This window comes from Erpetoichthys calabaricus, chromosome 14 (genome assembly GCF_900747795.2).
Source record: "Erpetoichthys calabaricus chromosome 14, fErpCal1.3, whole genome shotgun sequence".
Taxonomy (NCBI): Eukaryota; Metazoa; Chordata; class Cladistia; order Polypteriformes; family Polypteridae; genus Erpetoichthys; species Erpetoichthys calabaricus.
This window is the reverse complement of record NC_041407.2, coordinates 43,691,967-43,713,732: the sequence shown is the minus strand read 5'-3', so window position 1 is coordinate 43,713,732 and position 21,766 is coordinate 43,691,967. Positions and strand designations below refer to the sequence as shown.

The following is a 21,766-nucleotide window of genomic DNA, read 5'->3' as shown; positions in this document are numbered from 1 at the left end:
TCTTACATTAATTACATTTCTTCTTACTTACTTGATCTAACTTCTAACAAGATGCTCTGTTATAAACACACACACACACAAAACAAGCACCTTTTTTGACAATCTTCATATGCAGACAAGGTTGTAATTTTTTCAGCACCATTTTAAATGTCTTCAGACACAGAAAAATCTTTACTACATTAACACCATGTATACATTGATAAAAGCTGGCAGTCACCCTGGTAAAACATGTTTTAAAAGAACATGAAAAGCTAAAGAAAGGCATTCAAGAAGGGTGTCAGGAAGTGCATAGCTTTGATTTAACTTCATTTACAACAGATTTACAGTGCCCCCCAAAGGGACAGCCTCCTGCTGGAATTGAGATCTTTTGCTTCCCATTCCTTCTAGGGAATGTTAAACAAGTTAATCTACCCAGCTTGTTTCCACTAAGCAGGTACTCTGCTTGAGCTGTACCAATTATTGTATCACCGGTCAAGCCCCATCACACCCATACAGGTGCTGATTTTACAGTCATACATTTTAGTATGTAGGGCAGGGGACATGGACCCAAAGTAATGGAAGTGTTATTTTGGAAACACTATCACTTCTTTGAAAATGTATTGTTGTGGTGTGACTACTACTACCTACTGGCTGACTGCTGTGAGCAATTCCAAGTTGATTTGCATTTTTCTGTGCCAGCATTCACTTTGCTGCATGTCCATATATAATGCAATCATTTGCACAGAGCTTATTCTTTATGAATACGTACAATATATTAATGCATAAAGAAAGATGCAATGTCAATAATGCACACCAAACAGTAGTAAACTAGCCCACAGAATGTATGTAGTATCTGATTGATACAGAGATACTAGACATACATACTTATCAACCCAGTAAAACTCTCACCTAAAGGAATAGATTCTTCTTTTTACTTATTTTTGCCTCAGAGGCAACATTTGAGTTTAGAGGTATTTCTGCTGAGATAGGCACCATACATACTTACCTAATAAAACTATTGCATAAAGCAATAGAGATTATCTCCTGAATGCAACTTCACTCTCCATCTGGTTTTCTAGATGATACCTCATTGGGATGGTAAAACTTAGATATCACATGCCTACCAAAAGACTCCAGACCATTTATATTAGTCTACACATTAGTTTTCTTCCAGTGGAAAGTATCTGGTATACCTCCTGTGCGACACCGCTGGGTATTTTCTCATTACATGCTCAAACCACCTTATCTAGCTCCCTCAGTCTGAAGGAACAGTAGTTCTACTTTATATTGTTCAGCTCCTCATCTTGTCAAAGAGAATGAACTCAGTAACACTGTGCAAGAATTGTACATCTACTGCTTAAGCATGCCATATCATGCTTCCTACTACAACCTAGAGTATGTTACTAAACACAAGGATGAGGCTGTAGCTTAACCAGTAAATGGCAAACCTCATCAAAGAATGTGGTTCCTGCTTTACAACTTTTGCAAATTTGCCACTGGTGCAGCAACTTTTTGGTCAATCTCAATTACCTCTATTCTCACTTGTGATGCTTAAAGTGCCAAAATTGTGTCACTTTACTTCTCCCAACCTGCAAAGAGCAAGATGCCCCCTCCTCACCAATTGCAACGATAGCTTACATTTCTCAGTGCCAATTCTCATCCTGACTTTGATACACCCATTTAAGGAGTGTTAGAATGCACTGTGTAATCACTGTGAGTCCAAATCTACTAAACAGAGCAAAGATGCAGATCTTAAGTTCTCAGACTGGATTTCATTGGGTGGGCTGCATGACAAAATAAACACTTGCAATTAAGACATATGTATTCTTCAAGGAAACATTCACATAATGCTTTTGCTTGCAATGTGTACTTATTTGGTATTAAGACATGAATGTTCCTCATATGTTGGCTCCAGCAGACCCCGTGACCCTGTAGTTAGGATATAGCGGGTTGGATAATGGATAGATGTTTGGATGTTCCTTATATGTTTACTGCAGCTGCTGTAGAAACTGCACCCCAATGCATCCATCCATCCATTTTCCAACCCGCTGAATCCGAACACAGGGTCACGGGGGTCTGCTGTAGCCAATCCCAGCCAACACAGGGCACAAGGCAGGAACCAATCCCAGGCAGGGTGCCAACCAACCGCAGGACACACACAAACACACCCACACACCAAGCACCACACACTAGGGCCAATTTAGAATCGCCAATCCACCTAACTTGCATCCCAATGCAACCTCTACAAAATTGAGGTGCAACACAAGTGAGTAAATGGGTGTGTTACTACCAATACTCATACTTCATAGTAATAGTTACACATAAATTAATGAGCAAACCTGTGTACACAGAGCCACAGAAATTGCTTTTTATATTTGAAAGATAGAAGTTCAGAATATGGTGTATGCCTATGTATGTAATTAATTAAAAGAAAAATGCATTTTATGATTTGTGAAATGTACTTTCCCTGGTACATTAAACCAGTGGTTTCCATGTTCAATCCTGAGAGAATCCCCTATGCTGCAGGTTTTCATCCCAACCAGTTTAAAGCTTAAACTCAATTTACATCTAGTAAATCTCATTGTTTAACCTACTTAGCATTAACCCTGAGCGTGACTCAGACTTCTAAAAAATTACAGTTAAACCTGAGTCAGGCTCAGGGTGATGTTTAATGATATGCTTTACAGTTTTAATCCCAAATAACTCACAACACAGTATTCTGCTTCCATTCTAGTGGATGAATTAACATTATACTGTTAAAAAAATGGAATATTTTTATGTGTTCTGCGTCTTTATCGTAGCTCAGCAATATTCATTAGTGGGCAGAGCTTCCAAAGAAAAGCACAATTGCAAACAAAAAGCCATAAAGGCAGTTTAAGAATAAACTTAAACTGGACTATTGTTCGAATCGAGAGATAATGATGATGATGTGAATTGGTTATCAGATGTTGACACAGAACGTGAAAGTGATGAATGATATGGCGCTGTATGACTAAACTGCTGTGATATGCCTGGTAGCTCTACCATGGTACAATAGTAATTGTGTAACAAAAAGGTAAAAAAACAGTGATTAAGTGCAAGGACAAGAAAGACATTACCCCTGTAAGACTATTCACAATGCGGCAACTATCAATGTTTGTGTCTGGGGAAATGTGGGAGTCACCTAGTCTTTCACTATGGTAGCCTGCAATAACATAAGGGGCGTGTTGTTCTTGCAGATCAGGCACTGACATACTACCAACAATCAATAAAAACGTAAGAAAATTGTACAAAGAAACATGCTTCTATTGTCCTGATTGCAAAATCAGGCTGTGTGTTGGTGACTGTCTCAAAACATCACACAAAGGACCTGTTCTAAGTCTGCATCAGTACAACAGAGAACACCAGCCATTCCAGTAGTATGCTACAGTAAATATCAAAATATCAGCATAAATACATGTTTATGTGTACAAGTAATTACATTTTTTGCTGTTTAAAAATAAGTTTTTTGGCTATTTTTGTTGGGGGTAAATGCAGACAATGTTAAGGAGTCTGTTTATCTGGACTCTATTTCTTCTCTTTTTGTGAATGCAAAAAAGGTACAGAAGTGTGAAATTCACATTTATAATTATGCATTTTTTTGCTATCTTCCTATTAATTCACTTTTCTGTTTCCTTAAATACAATCTAGTAATGACCATTAATGCCAAGCAAAGTAGATACCAGGACAAATGACACTGCATGCTGAAACAAAGGAACTGTGAGAAGATTTACAAGACAAAAGATGCTGACAGAGAGGTGCGAAGGGATTTAAGGTGGGATGGATTTACAAGTTTTTTCGTAGGTTTTGGTAATTCTAGTGTTAAACTCAGCTCCACTGTTTGAGACCTGCTGGTGGGTCCAAATGATAATCCACAATTTTAAAAACTGTATAAAATCATTCATTTAATGATTGATATAATTAAAGTGTTTTGCCTTTAAAATGCTATATTGCATGACTTCATAACATGTTGCAGCATTTATCTTTCTTCCTTTAAAAAAATGGCTGAATTGCTACTTCACAGCAACACCTCAGACCAGCTTTCTTGAACGTTCTGATTCAATTGCGTATAATTTCCCCAACAGACTATTATGTAATAAATGAGAGGGGTGTTTTAATTTTCAAATGACACCACATTACACTTTCTATATTTCAAATTTATTTTTGTAAAGACATTTTGAATCTTGTAGCTATTGCTGTTGAAGTTGGGATACACAGTATAATTTCTTTACCAACTATATACAGTATATTCTGGCAGAATAAGATCTGCCCTTTAAAATGATACATAGACCATGGGTTTTCAATAATGAATATGAATCCTGATTTTTTTACTGCTTCAAAACACCAAAAATAGACATATTACTTATAGATATTTAATAAAAATTTCTTTGGGTTCTTCCTGACACATTCACTGATGCGTTTATAGTGTTTAGATACTTATTTCATTACCTATGAAATAAGAATAAAATTCAAAATTGATTTTTTGGTAAACATATTTTTGAACTTTGCAACTTACTTCTTCTGTAATATACAGTGCATTCAGAAAGTATTCACAGCACATCACTTTTTCCACATTTTCTTATGTTACAGCCATTTTCCAAAATGGATTAAATTCATTTTTTTCCTCAGAATTCTACACACAACACCCCATAATGACAACATGAAAAAAGTTTACTTGAGGTTTTTGCAAATTTATTAAAAATAAAAAAACTGAGAAAGCACATGTACATAAGTATTCACAGCCTTTGCCATGAAGCTCAAAATTGAGCTCAGGTGCATCCTGTTTCCCCTGATCATCCTTGAAATATTTCTGCAGCTTCATTGGAGTCCACCTGTGGTAAATTCAGTTGATTGGACATGATTTGGAAAGGCACACACCTGTCTATATAAGGTCCCACAGTTGACAGTTCATGTCAGAGCACAAACCAAGCATGAAGTCAAAGGAATTGTCTATAGACCTCCAAGACAGGATTGTCTCGAGGCACAAATCTGGGGAAGGTTACAGAAAAATTTCTGCTGCTTTGAAGGTCCCAATGACCACAGTGGCCTCCATCATCCGTAAGTGGAAGAAATTTGAAACCACCAGGACTCTTCCTAGAGCTGGCCGGCCATCTAAACTGAGCGATCGGGGGAGAAGGGCCTTAGTCAGGGAGGTGACCAAGAACCTGATGGTCACTCTGTCAGAGCTCCACAGGTCCTCTGTGGAGAGAGGAGAACCTTCCAGAAGGACAACCATCTCTGTAGCAATCCACCAATCAGGCCTATATGGTAGAGTGGCCAGACGGAAGCCACTCCTTAGTAAAAGGCACATGGCAGCCCGCCTGGAGTTTGCCAAAAGGCACCTGAAGGACTCTCAGACCATGAGAAAGAAAATTCTCTGGTCTGATGAGACAAAGATTGAACTCTTTGGTGTGAATGCCAGGCATCACGTTTGGAGGAAACCAGGGACCGCTCATCACCAGGCCAATGCCATCCCTACAGTGAAGCATGGTGGTGGCAGCATCATGCTGTGGGGATGTTTTTCAGCGGCAGGGACTGGGAGACTAGTCAGGATAAAGGGAAAGATGACTGCAGCAATGTACAGAGACATCTTGGATGAAAACCTGCTCCAGAGTGCTTTTGACCTCAGACTGGGGCGACGATTCATCTTTCAGCATGACAACGACCCTAAGCACACAGCCAAGATATCAAAGGAGTGGCTTCAGGACAACTCTGTGAATGTCCTTGAGTGGCACAGCCAGAGCCCAGATTTGAATCCGATTGAACATCTCTGGAGAGATCTTAAAATGGCTGTGCACCGACGCTTCCCATCCAACCTGATGGAGCTTGAGAGGTGCTGTAAAGAGGAATGGGTGAAACTGGCCAAGGATAGGTGTGCCAAGCTTGTGGCATCATATTCAAAAAGACTTGAGGCTGTAATTGCTGCCAAAGGTGCATCAACAAAGTATTGAGCAAAGGCTGTGAATACTTATGTACATGTGATTTCTCAGTTTTTTTATTTTTAATAAATTTGCAAAAAACTTCAAGTAAACTTTTTTCACGTTGTCATTATGGGGTGTTGTGTGTAGAATTCTGAGGGAAAAAAATGAATTTAATCCATTTTGGAATAAGGCTGTAACATAACAAAATGTGGAAAAAGTGATGCTCTGTGAATATTTTCCGGATGCACTGTATGTGCACAGCATAACTATTTCTCCAGCTGTAAAAATTTAGACAGAGAAATGCCTGACCTTTGAGAGGTAGAAAATAAATATTGGGTAAAGAATGATGATGTTATAGTCTGTCAAAGAAGTTGGAAACAGACAAAAATGAATAAAAAATTAATTTAACAGGTTAAGGTAGCAATCTAATTCAAAACAGAAATTGTTACAGTAATTGGTTTTTAACAATGCAAGTCTACACATCTGTTCGCCACATGACATCAATCTGTCACATCTTGCAAATATTATGCATAATTATTTCCCTGTCTTTCCAATTTAAAGTTTTAGCTATTGTGAGACATTTATATTATTTACAATGTAATTAGTGTAGGTATACAACTTCTTACACAAGGAAAAAAATCACATCTAACAAGGTTTTCTTCATGGCAATTGCTTTGCTCTTGAACAAAAAAAAATAACTTAAAAAACCATCACATTTCTTGCTTTATAAAACATTCTGTAGGTGAATAAATGTAATGCTACCAAACTCACACTCACCAGCAACAGAAATAATTTAGTAATAAGATGTAAAAGACAAAGCAGCCAGAAGTTCTCCATCTAGCTGCTAGATGGAGAACTTCTGGCTGCTTTGTCTTTTACATCTTATTACTAAATAAGGAGCCATTAACACACTGAATGCAGCTGTTTAAGATTGAAATAAGCAATTAAGGGCGGGGAGACTTAACAAGCGAGACCACTAAAATGAAGCATCAAACTATCACTTAAGCAATAAGTGTTTCATCAGCAATAATTGATTGCTCATTAAGAAACTGGGTTGGAACAAAAACCTGCAACCACTGCGGCTCTCCAGGACTGACGTTGCCTACCCCTGACCTAGGCTAAAGAAAGAGGCCTTCCATGTATGGTTACCATGAGAGATTCCCAAAGCAGCAGAGGTAAGGAAGCAAAATCCCAAGTAGGGAAGGAGTTCGGACGGACCACGTAAAACGACTCTCGGTTAGGCTCAAAGTGATTCTGGCAAACTTCTGGACTGAGGATATACTCTGGTGATGGAAGTAACACTTTGAGTAACTCCTGAACTTGATGGTCATACCCTCTGTGGCGAAGGCAGAACCAGAAGCAGATAGGTGATGGGAGATTAAAGCCCATTTTCCTGAGGGAGGTCACAGAGGTAGTTAAGCAACTCTACAGTGGCAAGGCCCCAAGGTTTATTAAAATACACCCAGAAATGCTGAAGGCTCTAAGGACTGTTGGGCTATCATGGCTGACACACCTTTTCAATGTTGCGTGGTCATCAGGAGATATACCCCTCAAGTGGCAGACTGGAGTAGTGGTCACCATTTTTAGAAAAGGGGACCAGAGGGTGTGCTCCAACTATCGGGGGATCACACCCTTCAAACTCCCTGGAAAAGCTAATGCCACGGTACTCCGTCCTGTCATTGAACATCAGATCCAAGACGAGCAATGAGGATTCCATCTAGGCTATGGAACAATGGTACAGCTTTTTACCCTCATGAAGATCCTGAAAGGGAGCATGGGAGTGCACCCATTTGGTTTACAAGTGCTTTGTGGACTTAGAAAAGGAGTATGACTATGTGTGACGATGCGGGTCCACTCCATGCTCCCATCTTGCGTTTGGGAGCCCTTGAACCCAAGACCGTCGGTAATGTCACCGATGAGCTTGGCAGTGAGGCATAACAATGAAACAAGGGGATGGTGTAGAAGTGCCAAGTGCTTTTATTTTAAAACCAACAAAACAAAAACAAAGTGTTCAAATAAATAGTGCAGTGCTTCATATATCCATAAATAAATAATCCCATAAAAACAGAGGTGAAAAGTGGAGGTTAAAATCCATTAGAAAAACTCTTTAAAAAAACAACAAGGTTAAAACAATGGCTGGAAGCAGTCTCTTTAAAAACAAAGCCAGGTGCCTTCTTTTACCTACCGGTCCCCTGCTTCTCCTATCAGGCTTCTCAACAGGGGAGTCGCCCTAACTACAGCTGACCTTCTGTCCACTCGACTGGTCTGGAGGCTTCCCAATCTCTGGCTTCGGTTACGCTCCCTCCAGGGTATCCATCACCCAAGCCTTCCAACTCCCGCTGTCTTCCACGGCGAGCCATCCTTCTGCTGGTCACTCCCGCTTCTCACAATGCTCAGCGGGAGTGACCACTACCAACTGCCCTAGGTGTTGGCCAAACATCCCGCTAGGGCTCACTGTCCAGCTGCATATGAGCGCTTGCTCGCTCTCTCTCACACACTCCAGTTTTCTCCTCACTGCTTCCTGCAACCTCTGTTTCTTTCTTTTACTTTTCTTCTTCATCCTCCACACTAGCTGCCTCGCGCTACTATATATTACGGGGACGTGGATCAGCTGTGGCAATCAGCAGCTCCCGGGAACAATTACGGATGCGGACAACTCCTCACCTGTGCACTTAAGTGAGAATCGCCCGCATCAACGAATCACCCCGGGAACCGATCCGCCACACTTACCACGCCCCCTCTCTAAGCCGCGAGTGCGTCAATAATTTATTTAATACTGGCCCTTTTGACATGAGCTGTGGACCCACTATACCACACCATGTTCCTTGACAGATTTTCTGGAAGGTGCTAGTAGTGTATTACGTTCTGGGGCCCCTAACAAGAACTATTTGGTCCCTGTATAATCACAGTGAGAGCTGTGTCCAAATACTCAGCAAAACAACAGCAAATCTGATGCCATGGTTCTCAATAAAAAGGTGGACTTGTTCACGAGTGAGGGGAAAAGGGATGGTGAGATCGAGAGACAGATAGGGTGCAGTAAGTGCAGTTACGTGGTTGCTATAAAAATTTGTAGTGATGAAGAAGTAGCTGAGCCAGAAGATGAAGCTCCAAATTTACCAGTGAATCTATGTCACTTTCCTCGCCTATAGTTATGTGCTTTGAATAAGGACTATAAGAATGAGATCACAAATACAAGTGGATGAAATGAGCTTTCTTCACAAGGTGGCTGGGCTCACTCTTATAGATAGTGTAAGAAGCACAGACTTTTGGGAGAGACACGGAGAAGAGCTGCTGTTCCTCCCCATCAACAGAAGCCAACTGAGGTGGATCAGGCACGGATGCATCCTGGACACCTCCCTGTGGATGTTTTACAGGCACATCCAGCTGGAAGATGACCCTGGAGAAGACCCAGGGCTTGCTGGGAGAATTACGTCTCTTAGATGGCCTAATAGCACCTTGGGAACCCACAGTATGAGTTGGCAAGTGTGGCTGGGGAACAGGATGTGTGGGCTTCACTGCTAAAACTGTTCCTTATATATTTTCATGCCAGGCAGCTATGAAAAAAGTGATGATTCTTTCAATGTCTGGTCTAGAAAACCATAACAGGAAAGACTGGAATAGACTGGCCTTTTTAAGATAATGGAAGTAAAATCATGCACTGTTGAGCTTCTTTGAGGGTTGTGCGTTTGTAACCAGTGATCATTTGTAGAGCATTCCAGACATTTAAGCAATCATTGGTGGAAAATGTTAATCTTACAGTATACAGTATCTGCTTCTAACATCCTTAAGTGCCTTGTCTAGATGATACTTTGTTTTCTTCTAAATAGCCTTATCTTCACATTCACAGGCTTTCTTTTAAACTGTCCATAATTTTTACAGCTCTCTAGAGAAGTTTGGTTTGTCATTACTGTATTTGATGTTTTGGTAATACAGTTTTCCTGACTAAAACTATGTTTTGGGAATACAGTTTTCCTGACTAAAACTAATGTAAGAAGTAATTATGTACATACTGTATATACTCATTTAATGCAGCACACCCTCCCAGTGAGTAGAGTCACTAGTCCACTAGTAGTCCACTAGTGCAATATTTTTACCTTTGGTTTAGCTCATGTTAATTTGACTGTAAGGGAACAAGAAATATAATGGCATGGTCAGAGTTGCCCAATGGGGTCCATGGGATGGCATTTATAAGCATCCAAGATAATGCTGCAGCAGTGGTACAGAGTATGTCCCTCTCTAACAGCACATAAGCAGTAATGGTATTTGACTGTAGGGAGGCACAAAGCACACAAAGAATGACATATGAAAATGCTCTTAGCAGATAAAACAGGCAGTTTCTTCCTAACACCATGAGTATTTAGTAAAGAAGCACAAATCACCACTTTCACATTTGTTGTAGAGATCATAACTTTGATAGGCCCTAAGAAGAGACTGACACACAGACTAAATTATTCAGTCAAGTCTGTGTAAAACAAAAAACACTGACGCAAGAGAGTGATTAGTTCTAAGGTTTACAAGTAATTCAATTAATCCATTTTATTGCACAGTGCACAGATGTTTGAAAGAAACTGCTGAGCCATGACTTTTGTAACAGAGAACAGCCCCAGCTCTATAACTATGCCTTCATCTGATAGTGCTGCTGGAACTCCGACCATACATCCCTTAATCTGTGCACTTAACACACTGGGACACATTCTTACAGTGCTGACCTGGTCTCCTGAAGTGATGAAATTAGATGTATGAGTTGTCCAAGACTGAAAAAATTGCCAAAATGTATTTGATATCAGATGTAAGTTAAACAATGAATTATGTTTACAAAAGTCACAAAACAAACAGAAACAGTAATACTGTGTTGCCTTAGTTCACAACTACCTTTAGGTATACAAACTCTGGAGCTATTCAGAATAAAACGTTTACTTTAAATAAAACACATGCTAGATACAAAAATACATTTTGGTATGAGTGAATGGTGGTGTGAATGTAACTGTGTGTGTGAGAAGACTCTTTAATGGGATGGTGCCACATCCATGGTTGGTTCTGGCTTAGTATCAATGCTGAAAGGCTATATTCTAGGCTCCTCCACACTTATATTTGAATAAGTGAATTCTGTGTCAAAAAACACTACATCCAAAATATTCAAATTAAAAGATGGACACTAATAAGAATATAGCACACCAGAAACATCCATTTTCTAAACTTGCATTTCCAGGGTAGGGTTGCAGAAGCCTATCCCAGCACAAGGCAGGAAGAATACCTGGATAGATTATATTAGAACAGAGCATATTAGAACAATCTAGACAAGAACAGGCCATTCAGCCCAACAAAGCTCACCAGTCCTATCCACTTATTTCTTCCAAAAAACATCAAGTCGAGTTTTGAAAGTCCCATAAGTCTTACTGTCTACCACACTACTTGGTAGCTTATTCCAAGTGTCTATCGTTTTTTGTGTAAAGAAAAACTTCCTAAAGTTTGTTCAAAATTTATCCTTAACAAGTTTCCAATTGTGTCCACCTGTTCTTGATGAAGTAATTTTAAAATAACAGTCTCGATCTACTGTACTAATTCCCTTCATAATTTTAACACTTCAATCATGTCACCTCCAGATGTGTGACCAGAACATCATGTGTGGGTGGGCATTTGGCTTGTCTGGGGGGGGCAAAAAATATCCTTCCAACCATCCATCCATCCATCCCCATTTTTGTAGGGGGGTCAAATAATGATAACAACATAGTTTTATATAACATATAAAAGCATAAATTGTGGCATAAATCATAACATATTGTTCAATAAAATTAACAGAGGCAATGAAACTTGTATTATTATTTTTTGTGAACAAATATAGAGCTACATCTACAAGGTAAATATCAATAAAGTCAAATGAATACAACATATGAGAGCCAATCAGGTGTTCTTCAGGAATGGAGTTCTGGACAAATCCAATCACTACAGACAAATTCTCAATGTTACAGCGATCCCTGGTACCATCACTTTTAATGCAAAGTCCAGGAGAGTCAGCTTTTTCATATTTGGTCTTGATATCTTTTACCACCATTTTGGCAATTACATTGGATGTGTATTTTGCGTTGTCTGGGATGTATTTTGGCATCTTTTTTGATTGTGTAATCAAAGAACTTAAGGAAAAGTCCGTCCTCCCCACCTTCGTGATTGTGACCACGCAGAGCCAGTTCATTGACTGCAAGGAACTGAACAGCCTCCCCAATGCTTATAATATCTATTCTTTTCTATCTGGGTTGGACCCAGTAGTTGAACTATGCTTTCACCCGTCTCTGCTCGGCGCCGATACTCTTGCCATGCAGACATGGCTCTGACGTGCGGGATACTAGACGCATGTTTGTGGAAGCCAACACCATCTTTTTCTAGAGCTTTTTTCCAATTAGTGTAGCCATGTTTGGTGAATATGTCCTCGCAGTCCGAATTGGAAACACTTAATTTGCGGCAGGCAAAGTAAAAGCTGGCATCACGGACAACAGAATATTCAAGCTATGGTCGAGACTGATACCAGCTTGCACTAAAACATCTGAGTGTCTTTCCAAATGCGCGCTTGGGATAATTAATTAAAATGGGCTGGGATTGGGCAATCCATATTTAAGTCAGGCAGACCGGACTGTATATTTTGTTGAAGGAAGAGGTTTGGAGTACCCGACACGGGCGCAGAGCTGGAGGATTGTGTAGGCTTATCTACATCTTTTGGAGTTTCAGTTCCCGACGTGGATGCGCTGTGCTCCGTGTTGGTAGCAGCGGTGCTGGGCTCAACTGTGGAGCCAGCAGCTTGCGGAGAGACAGAGGTCGAAGATGTATGCTTTTTAATAAGCCACCTATGGATAGCCTTTGGTGTTACCAACCAGAAAATAAAAGAAGAATGGAATGTATACGCTGTTTTAATTAAAGAATGCTGTCAACAGGTTCAAAACGTGCTGCAAAATGTGCGGCGAAGTGAACTGTGAGCAGCACGGTGCCTGTCTACTGGAGGAGACACTGACGAATACGCCTCAAATTCAAACGAGCTGATTGGAAAGCAACTCAGTTTTGAAAATCATATGTTATTCTTCTCCAGAGTTTTCATTGGACAGGCAGAGCATTTTGCAGGGTGGGCATGGCTTGTCTCTGGGGGGGCAGTGCCCACCCTAGTTCCCCCCATGGTCACGCCTCCGGTCACCTCTTAATCTTCATTTGTTTAAACTGTACAGGCTCAGCTCTTTTAATCTTTCCTCATAATTCAACCCCTGTAGCCCTGGAATCAGCCTAGTCGCTCTTCTCTGGACCCTTTTTAGTGCTGCTATGTCCTTTTTGTAGCCTGGAGAGCAAAACTGCACACATTACTCACCAGTGCATTATGAAGGTTGACCATAACCTCCTTGGACTTGTACTCCACACATCGTGCTATATAACCTAACATTCTGTTTGTCTTCTTAATGGCTTCTGAACACTGTCTGGAATTTGGTAGCATAGAGACCACTATGACTTGTAAATCCTTCTCATAAGGTGTACTCTCGATATTCCGACCTCCCATTGTGTATTCAAATGCCAGGTGTTGGTCAATCTTATCCTTAATAATTCCTTCCATTAATTTTCCTGTGATGCATGTTAAGCTTACTGGCCTATAGATGCTTAGATCTGCCCTGTCACCCTTTTTATATAATGGGATGATATTTGCCATTTTCCAGTCCTTTGGAATCTCTCCAGTTTGCAGTGACTTTCTAAAAATATGTGTCAAGGGTTTATATATGTACTCTCCAGCCTCCTTAAGAACTCGAGGGTAAATATTATCTGGTCCTGGTGATTTGTTTGATTTCAGCCTATTTAATCTGAGCAGCACTTCTCCCTCTACAATTTCCAAATCCCTCAGTACCTGCTTAGTAGTCCCGTTTACCTCTGGGAGGTTATTCACTTCCTCACTTGTGAAGACCTGAGAAAAATGTAAGTTTAGGGTATCCGCTATTTCATTGTCTGTATCTTTTAATTCCCCTTTACTATTTCTGCCCTTTACTATTTCTGATGCACTTGACCTCCTCCTTGACTGTTCTTTTACTACTAAAATACTGAAAGAATCTCTTAGGGTCTTCTTTCAACCTTATCTGCTATGTTCCTCTCCAACTTTCTTTTAGCCTCCCTGATATCCTTCTTAATGGTTGCCCTCATGTTCTCATATGCTCTACAATTCACTTTGCAGTCATTAGTCTTATATGCCTTATAAAGCAGTTCCTTTGCAGCTTCTTTTTTAAATCTTTATTAATCCACTGTGGAATTTTTAAAATTTTCCTATTAATTCCAATTTTAGGTATGTATCTGTCCTGCATTACATGTAAAACATTTTTAAACCTGTTCCACTGCTCCTTGACTGTCTCCACACGTAAAAGCTTATCCCAGTGTATCCTACTTAGACTTTGTTGCATCTGGTCAAAATTTGCCCTACCAAAGTTCAACTTAACAATTTTAGTCTTTGCATCTGAATTCTTACAAAATACTGAGAATTATATTAAATTATGGTCACTTGACCCCAGTGGTTCAATAACCTCTACATCCTCAATTCTATCCTGATTATTACAAAATACTAAATCCAGACAACCTTCACCTCTTGTTGGTGCTTTAACATAATGTGTTAAAAAACAGTCACTGATTACTTTTAAAAACTCCTGTTCATGTGCTCTTCCAACTGCAAGGTTATCCCAGTTAACATTTGGATAATTAAAGTCCCCCATGACTATAATATCTCCCTGTAAACTTGCCTTTTTAATATTACTAAAAAGATGTGTGTTGAAATTACTGTCTGAATTGGGTGGTCTATAATACACTCCTAATATTTTCCAGGCACAGGCAGAACTTAGGAGAAGACTACCTTGTCAGTTTTGCTCCTCAGCTTGGCATCTAACTCTTTGAATTTGGATTGCAGAACTGACAGACTACCCTTATGTATGTCATTTGTTCCAACATGGACAAAGACAACTGGATCATCCCCTGCTCTGGCCAAGAGCCTACCCACCCTTCCAGGGAAGTCCCCTACCTGTGCACCCAGAAGGCAACACACCGTGCGAGACTCTGTCTCTCTGGAGCACACCTGTGCTTCAATCGATCCCCTTTGATTGTGTCCCCATCTATCACTACCTCTTTCTTTGCAGGCCAGCCAACTCCTATTCCACTCAGCGACCCTGAGCTCGAGATGCTGGATCAGCTGGCATCTCCTGCAGATGTAGCCCTCATAGACAACTAGCTCCTCCAAACCAACTTTTAAAAAGTGCATCTTTGGACTATGGCAGGAAACCCATGCACAGTCAAGGAGAACATGCAAACTCCATGTAGGGCACACCCAAGTCTTGAACCCCCAGTCTCCTTGTTGCAAGACAGCAGTGCTACCTCAGTGCCACTAATAAGACCAGATTCATATTTTTTCAATTGCATTAACACTAACAATTAATTGCTTAATTGCTTTAAATGAATGTCTCAACGTTATATCATCCTGTAATTTCCTTGTTTATTACTAACAATTCTAAAGGCGGTGGAGTGGTTAGTGCTGCTGTCTCACAGATTCAGACACTTCCTGTATGGAGTTAGCATATTGTCCTTATATCCCTAGGAGTTTTCTATCCACAAAAAATGTGTGCAGGTTATAAGTTCATTGGGGGTTAACTGGCAACTTTAAAAGGGGCAACTGTAAGAGAGTGAGTACTGTAATGAACTGGTGGTTTCATTTCTGCCTTCCACCCAATGCTACCAAGACAGACACCAGTTTTCTGTGACCCAGAAGTGTTAGTCCAAGTAAACATCATTCTTGAGCACATGAACAACTTGTACACTATATAAAGAGCCTTTGAAAACTGCCAGCAAAACACCCAATGAACTTCATTAATATATTTTTAAGCCTTTTCTCAAAAATTCCTTAGCTTAAGGCTTCATTTATTTTGATGTTATATTCTGTATTTTCCATGATTTCCAATATTATTATGGCAGCTAAAAGTAAATCAAGTTTTAGCAGATCATTTCCAGTATGAATTAAAATGGAGCCGCTCCTAGTGGTTTCAGAAGCAGTCCGGGATAAACACTCTCTACCGCACACAACCACTCCCACTCCCGACTCTTTCTGAAGAAATCGGAGGACCTAACAATGCGAGTACTGTATGTCTGAACCGTGACCCAGCAGCTTTACCACTGCCAAATGTCCTGGGTCAATATCCTTTCATTCTAAGCAGTTCACAATCTAAGGTTCTACTAAATGTGTTTTTAATGCTCGTGTTGTGTATTAATTATCAGCTCATTTATTATATGAATTGGCTAAACTCCTTTTTATCTTCTGTTATGTATTTCAGACCATTAAGCTAAACATTGCACATTCGCTCCTTCATAAATACATAGCGTCAGGGATTAACCAGTACATGCAAAACAATGTTATTACAATAAAAACAAACACCACATGTACATGCGAAGATTATTTGTTCTAAACACTTTTTCATTATTTCTAATACTGTTCTCAACGGCCTCTAACGAAAGCTTTGCCTTTACTACTGACATTACATTTGTTTTTACCAGGTTGCGTAGTCATCTCTCAGTTTCTGAATGCGTTTTCCCCTTTCGGAGGACGAACCGGCTTATGACTTCGATGTACAGTAGTAATAATGGGGATTCGCCTTTTTACTAATCACAACCTTCTAGTAGAAATGTAAATTTCAGTGCCGCAAGCACTTAAAATGCGCCAGTTTAACAAAGAAATGTCGATAACATGTTCGATATTCCCATGACACCAAAAGAACCACAAAAAACAACAATAAAAACAAGCATCAAGTCATAAATTCCTGACAAGTTTCAAAAAGTCTTCATAGAGTTACGTGAAACGGGAAATGCACGTCATTAAAGGGCCGACGATCACTTTTAAACTCACCTGCGAGAGAGGAATGTTCACAAAAACACAAGAGAAAGTAGAAGGCGAGCATTGTCGAAGAGGAAAACCGTTTAAATAATGGATCCCTTTGTACGTGCCGATGTAGTAATCCTGCAGGACAAGAAAGTTGAGAGACCTCAACAGTGCGCATGCCGAAGGCTGACGATTACACAGCAGTGAAGACATAATAATATATATATAAAAAATACTTTTTAAAAACCACGCTTATATTAAGTTAAAAAGTGTACTAAAAGTAAAAAATATGTTAATTAACTTAATAACAATATCAGCGTGGTTTTTAAAAAGTATTTATATATATATATATTATTTTCAATTTTTTATTCTTGAATTTGTTTTACTATAATTTTGTAATCAATATTTTAACACTTCCTTTAATATTTCTATCCGTTACTAGCACCATCAATTGGTGAAATCTTTAACTATTCTTTATATGAAAATTTCATTTCTTAATTAACATGGATTAATTGATCAACTAGTGAAAGTGATTATTGATTCATGTGTTGTCATCGGAAGTAAGTGTGCAACATTTCAAGTCATTTGGGCAATAGGAAATGGGTTAATTATCGATTACAATATTTGTACCAGACAACAAACAGGTGAAATAAAAATAAGCGTGGTAAGTAATAATAATAATAATAATCCACTGTAATCAAGTAACTTTTCGCTTGACAAAATAGAAAAAAAATTAGATTCACTGTATTTTGCAATCTCTACTACCCGTTCTATAATGTGAGATGCACTACATTGCAAACGTCTCTGCTTTGTATGACACCTTTTTATTTATTGTTTGTGAGTTTAGGAAAGTGTTTTACTTTAAGCATAAACCTATGTTCCTCTCACCTGTATCAGAGACGACAGATAGTTCCAATTCCCTTTAAAACAGTTTTATGAAACCCTGATATTGATTGAATTCCCACAGTTAACTGGGAATCCTTCACTTTGACTTTTACTATTTCTATGCTACAGTATATATATATATATATATATATATATATATATATATATATATATATATATATATATATATATATATATATATATATATATGCCAGTATATAATGGGACGCTGCTAATTTGGTATGAAAAAGCCAGGTACCAGGGTTTTCTTTAATTTCTTACTGCTTCAAAATTTTGAGATAAACTTGCCCTGTGTTATATGTAACACACTTAAAATTAACCCATATCTCCTAAACTGTTTGCACTTTAAAGATTATCCAAATTTAACTTGCTTAGGCTTTGCCACATCTGCTCAAGTTTGCATATTTTCCATACTAAAATGTAATTTTTAACTGCTTTATTGTACTACATCCAATACCGAAACACAGTGAAATCTATTGTATTATGGTTACTAGGTCCAATTGGTTCAATCATGTTTACCCCTTCAATTCTGTCCTGATTATTACATAATACCACATAGATGACCTCCCTTTCGTTGATGCTTTAGCATAATGTGTTAAAGAATAGTCACTGATTATGTCTAAAACCTCTATTTTGCTTTTCTGAATTTTTAAGGCTAGCCCAATTAATATTTGGGTAATTAAAGTAACCAATGACTGTAATATCCCACACTAAGCTTTTCTGTTAAACATTATTAAAGAGATGTGCATTTAAACTATTGTCTGCATTAGGGAGTCTATAATACATTCCTGTTTTGAGGCCTCGATCCTTAATGCTGTGTTGTTAAATCCAAATATTCCCACTAAGCTGTGGTCCACTATCTAATTGAAGAAGACTTGCATCTAAATTCTGTTTTATGTACAAGTTAAATCCCCCAATTTTTGGTATTTCCAGTTTTTCCTGAGTATTGTGTACTCATCTATGCTATGTTCCTTCTCATCTCTCTCTTATTTAGCCAGGTTTCTATTATTTCTATTATATCAGTTATGTGCAAGTACATATAGAATTCCAAGTCATTTATTTGATTCTTTCTATTAGAATTAAGCCATTTTCAATGTATTACTTATTCTACAATGGCATTTTGGTTAGAAATTAGGTTAACATGTTTGTTTGATATTACACTATTGTTCTTCTCTTAGGTGAAATTCTACACCTGGCCTTATTGCTCAAAGTTTAAGGCTCATGAAACTTAAAAGAGATTCTCATTTATGTTTCATTTAAGAATCAACTTTGTCTCAGATAATTCTCCTAAAATTCCTTAGGAGAAATAGCTCAGACAAAAAAGAGATATGAGACACAACTGAGGTAAAAGGAGATAAATTTGAGAATTTGTTTTGAAAAGCATGTTATATTTTGTGAGTTCTCATTCTAGTCTTGTTTTAATCGCTTTTAAGACTTGATCATTTTTACTTATTATTGGACTGATGCCTTTCTCCAGGTGAAAAAGTATACAGAATTTATATCCAAACAAATCAGCTTCTTCCTAGAGAGAAACACGTCCACAGAGGTTTCTGCAGGAACACTCTGGGAAACTCTAAAGGCCTTCTTAAGAGGACAGATTATTTTATATCTTTCCCACAGAAATAAATTAGAAACCAAGAAAGTGTCAGAGCTAAGAAATGAAATTACTAGAATAGATGAAGAACAAGCCAGGCGTCCAAGTGGAGCTCTCCACAGGAAAAGGCAGGCCCTGCATACAGAACTTAACATCTTAACAACTAAAGAAACTGAACAACTTATTTATAAGTCTAGACATCATTACTATGAACACGGAGAAAAAGCTAATAATCTTTTAGCTCAACAAATTCACAAACAAGAAGTTCGCAATGCAATACCAGTAATCACCAACAAGAATGGAGAAGAAATTATTGACTATAAAAATATAATGCACACATTTAGAGATTATTATAAGTCTTTATATTCTACTAAGCCCAAAGAAGACAATACACAATCTAATGCATTTCTGGATACATCACATATACCACAAATAGATGCTTTAAGTGCTGAGGAACTGGATAAACCTCTAACGCTAACAGAATTACTAGATGCTATAAAGTCACTACAAAGCGGGAAATCAGCAGGCCCTGATGGTTACCCCATAGAATTTTATAAGAAATTCTCCACTCAGCTAGCTCCCCTCTTATTGGCAACATTTACAGAAGCTAGAGACAACCAAATACTACCTCAAACATTTCGACAAGCATTAATCACCGTCTTTCCTAAACAAAATAAGGACTTGTTACAATGTGCATCATACAGACCAATTTCAATCCTGAATAATGATGTTAAGATACTCTCAAAAATCCTAGCTAGAAGGATGGAGAAGTGCTGCCCTCGGTAATATCACAGGATCAAACTGGATTTATTAAAGGCCGACACCTATCTTCCAATCTCCGACGCTTGTTTAATGTTATATATTCACCAGCAAAATCAAACACCCCAGAGATATTACTATCATTAGACGCAGAAAAAGCATTTGATATGATTGAATGGAACTACCTTTTCACTGCATTGGAGAAATTTGGGTTTGGCCCGAATATTAAGTGCATGGATCAAACTACTGTATTCCAGCCCAGAAGCTTCAGTTTGTATGAATAACATTTGCTCAGACTACTTTAAACTAGAACGTCGTACCAGACAAGGATGTCCCTTGTCGCCACTGTTGTTTGCAATCGCTATTGAACCACTGGCGGTTCACTGCCGAAATTCTTATCAGATAAAGGGGATTGTCAGAAAAGGACTGGAACAGAAAATTTCTCTATATGCAGATGATATGGTCTTATATATATATCAGACCCAGAAAACACTGTCCCTGCTGTTTTAACAGCACTAACAGAATTTCAAAAGATATCTGGTGTTAGAATTAATCTGAATAAAAGTATACTCTTTCCAGTGAATTCACAAGCATATAATATTAGATTAGACACCCTACCTTTTACCATAGCAGATCAGTTTAAATACCTAGGGGTAAATATCACAAGTAAACATAAAGCTCTTTATCAACAAAATTTTGCCCTCTGTATGGAAAAAATTAAGCAAGACTTGCATAGATGGTCAACCCTTCATCTCACTCTAGCTGGAAGAATTAACACTGTTAAGATGAATATCCTTCCTAAACTTCTCTTTTTATTTCAAAACATTCCAATATATATCAATAAATCGTTTTTTAAGCAATTAGATTCAACAATAACCTCATTCATTTGGAACTCAAAACACCCACGTATCCGAAGAGCGACCCTACAAAGACCTCAGGCAGAAGGTGGCATGGCTTTACCTAATTTTCAGTTTTATTACTGGGCAGCAAACATACAAGCCATAAAAACCTGGACACAAATAAATGAACATACACAGGACTGGTCCGCAATAGAAATAAAATCCTGTAGTACTTCTTTATACTCCTTGCTCTGCTCTCCAATAAATGCAAGTTATCACAAATATACTAATAACCCAATTGTGCTTTACTCACTCAGAATATGGAACCAAATTAGAAAGTATTTTAAGATGGAAAATCTTTTATCAGTGGCACCTCTGCAAGAGAACCACCTCTTTCAACCTTCGCAAGTATATCCAGTTTTTAATACCTGGAAAAGTTTTGGAATTAAAATGCTCAGAGAACTTTATATAGACAACATATTTACATCTTTTGAACAATTACGTTCAAAATTTAACCTCCCAGCTACACATTTCTTTCACTATCTTCAAATTAGAAATTTTGTTAAACAGAAATTGCCCGATTTCCCCCACCTCGCACCCTCCACAATGGTGGAAAAAATACTACTCAATTTTGAGGAATTAAACACTATTCTGCATTATATAAAATCTTATTAGAGTCCCTACCTTTCAAAGATCCAAGAGGACATTGGGAAGAAGATCTCTTAATCAATATATCAGAAAAGGAGTGGAAGGTAGCAAAGCAGAGAATTCACTCGAGTTCTATATGTGCAAAGCATAGAATCATTCAAATAAAAATTATATATCAAGCTTATCTGTCTCGCTTAAAACTGTCCAAAATGTTTCCAGGGCAAGATCCAACCTGCGA

At 38.4% G+C, this 21,766-nt stretch overlaps 1 protein-coding gene across 1 annotated transcript in view; it reads right to left on the bottom strand.

The window, feature by feature from the left end:
- The window catches only part of LOC114665055 (CD276 antigen-like), a 38,201-nt gene extending 21,268 nt beyond the window's left edge, over positions 1 to 16,933 (bottom strand). The window contains exon 1 of the mRNA XM_028819424.2: positions 16,810 to 16,933. Within this exon, the coding sequence (XP_028675257.1) occupies positions 16,810 to 16,861 (52 nt within the window). The 5' untranslated portion in view covers positions 16,862 to 16,933. The remainder of the gene's footprint in view (positions 1 to 16,809) is intronic.
- Positions 16,934 to 21,766: the final 4,833 nt, after the last annotated feature.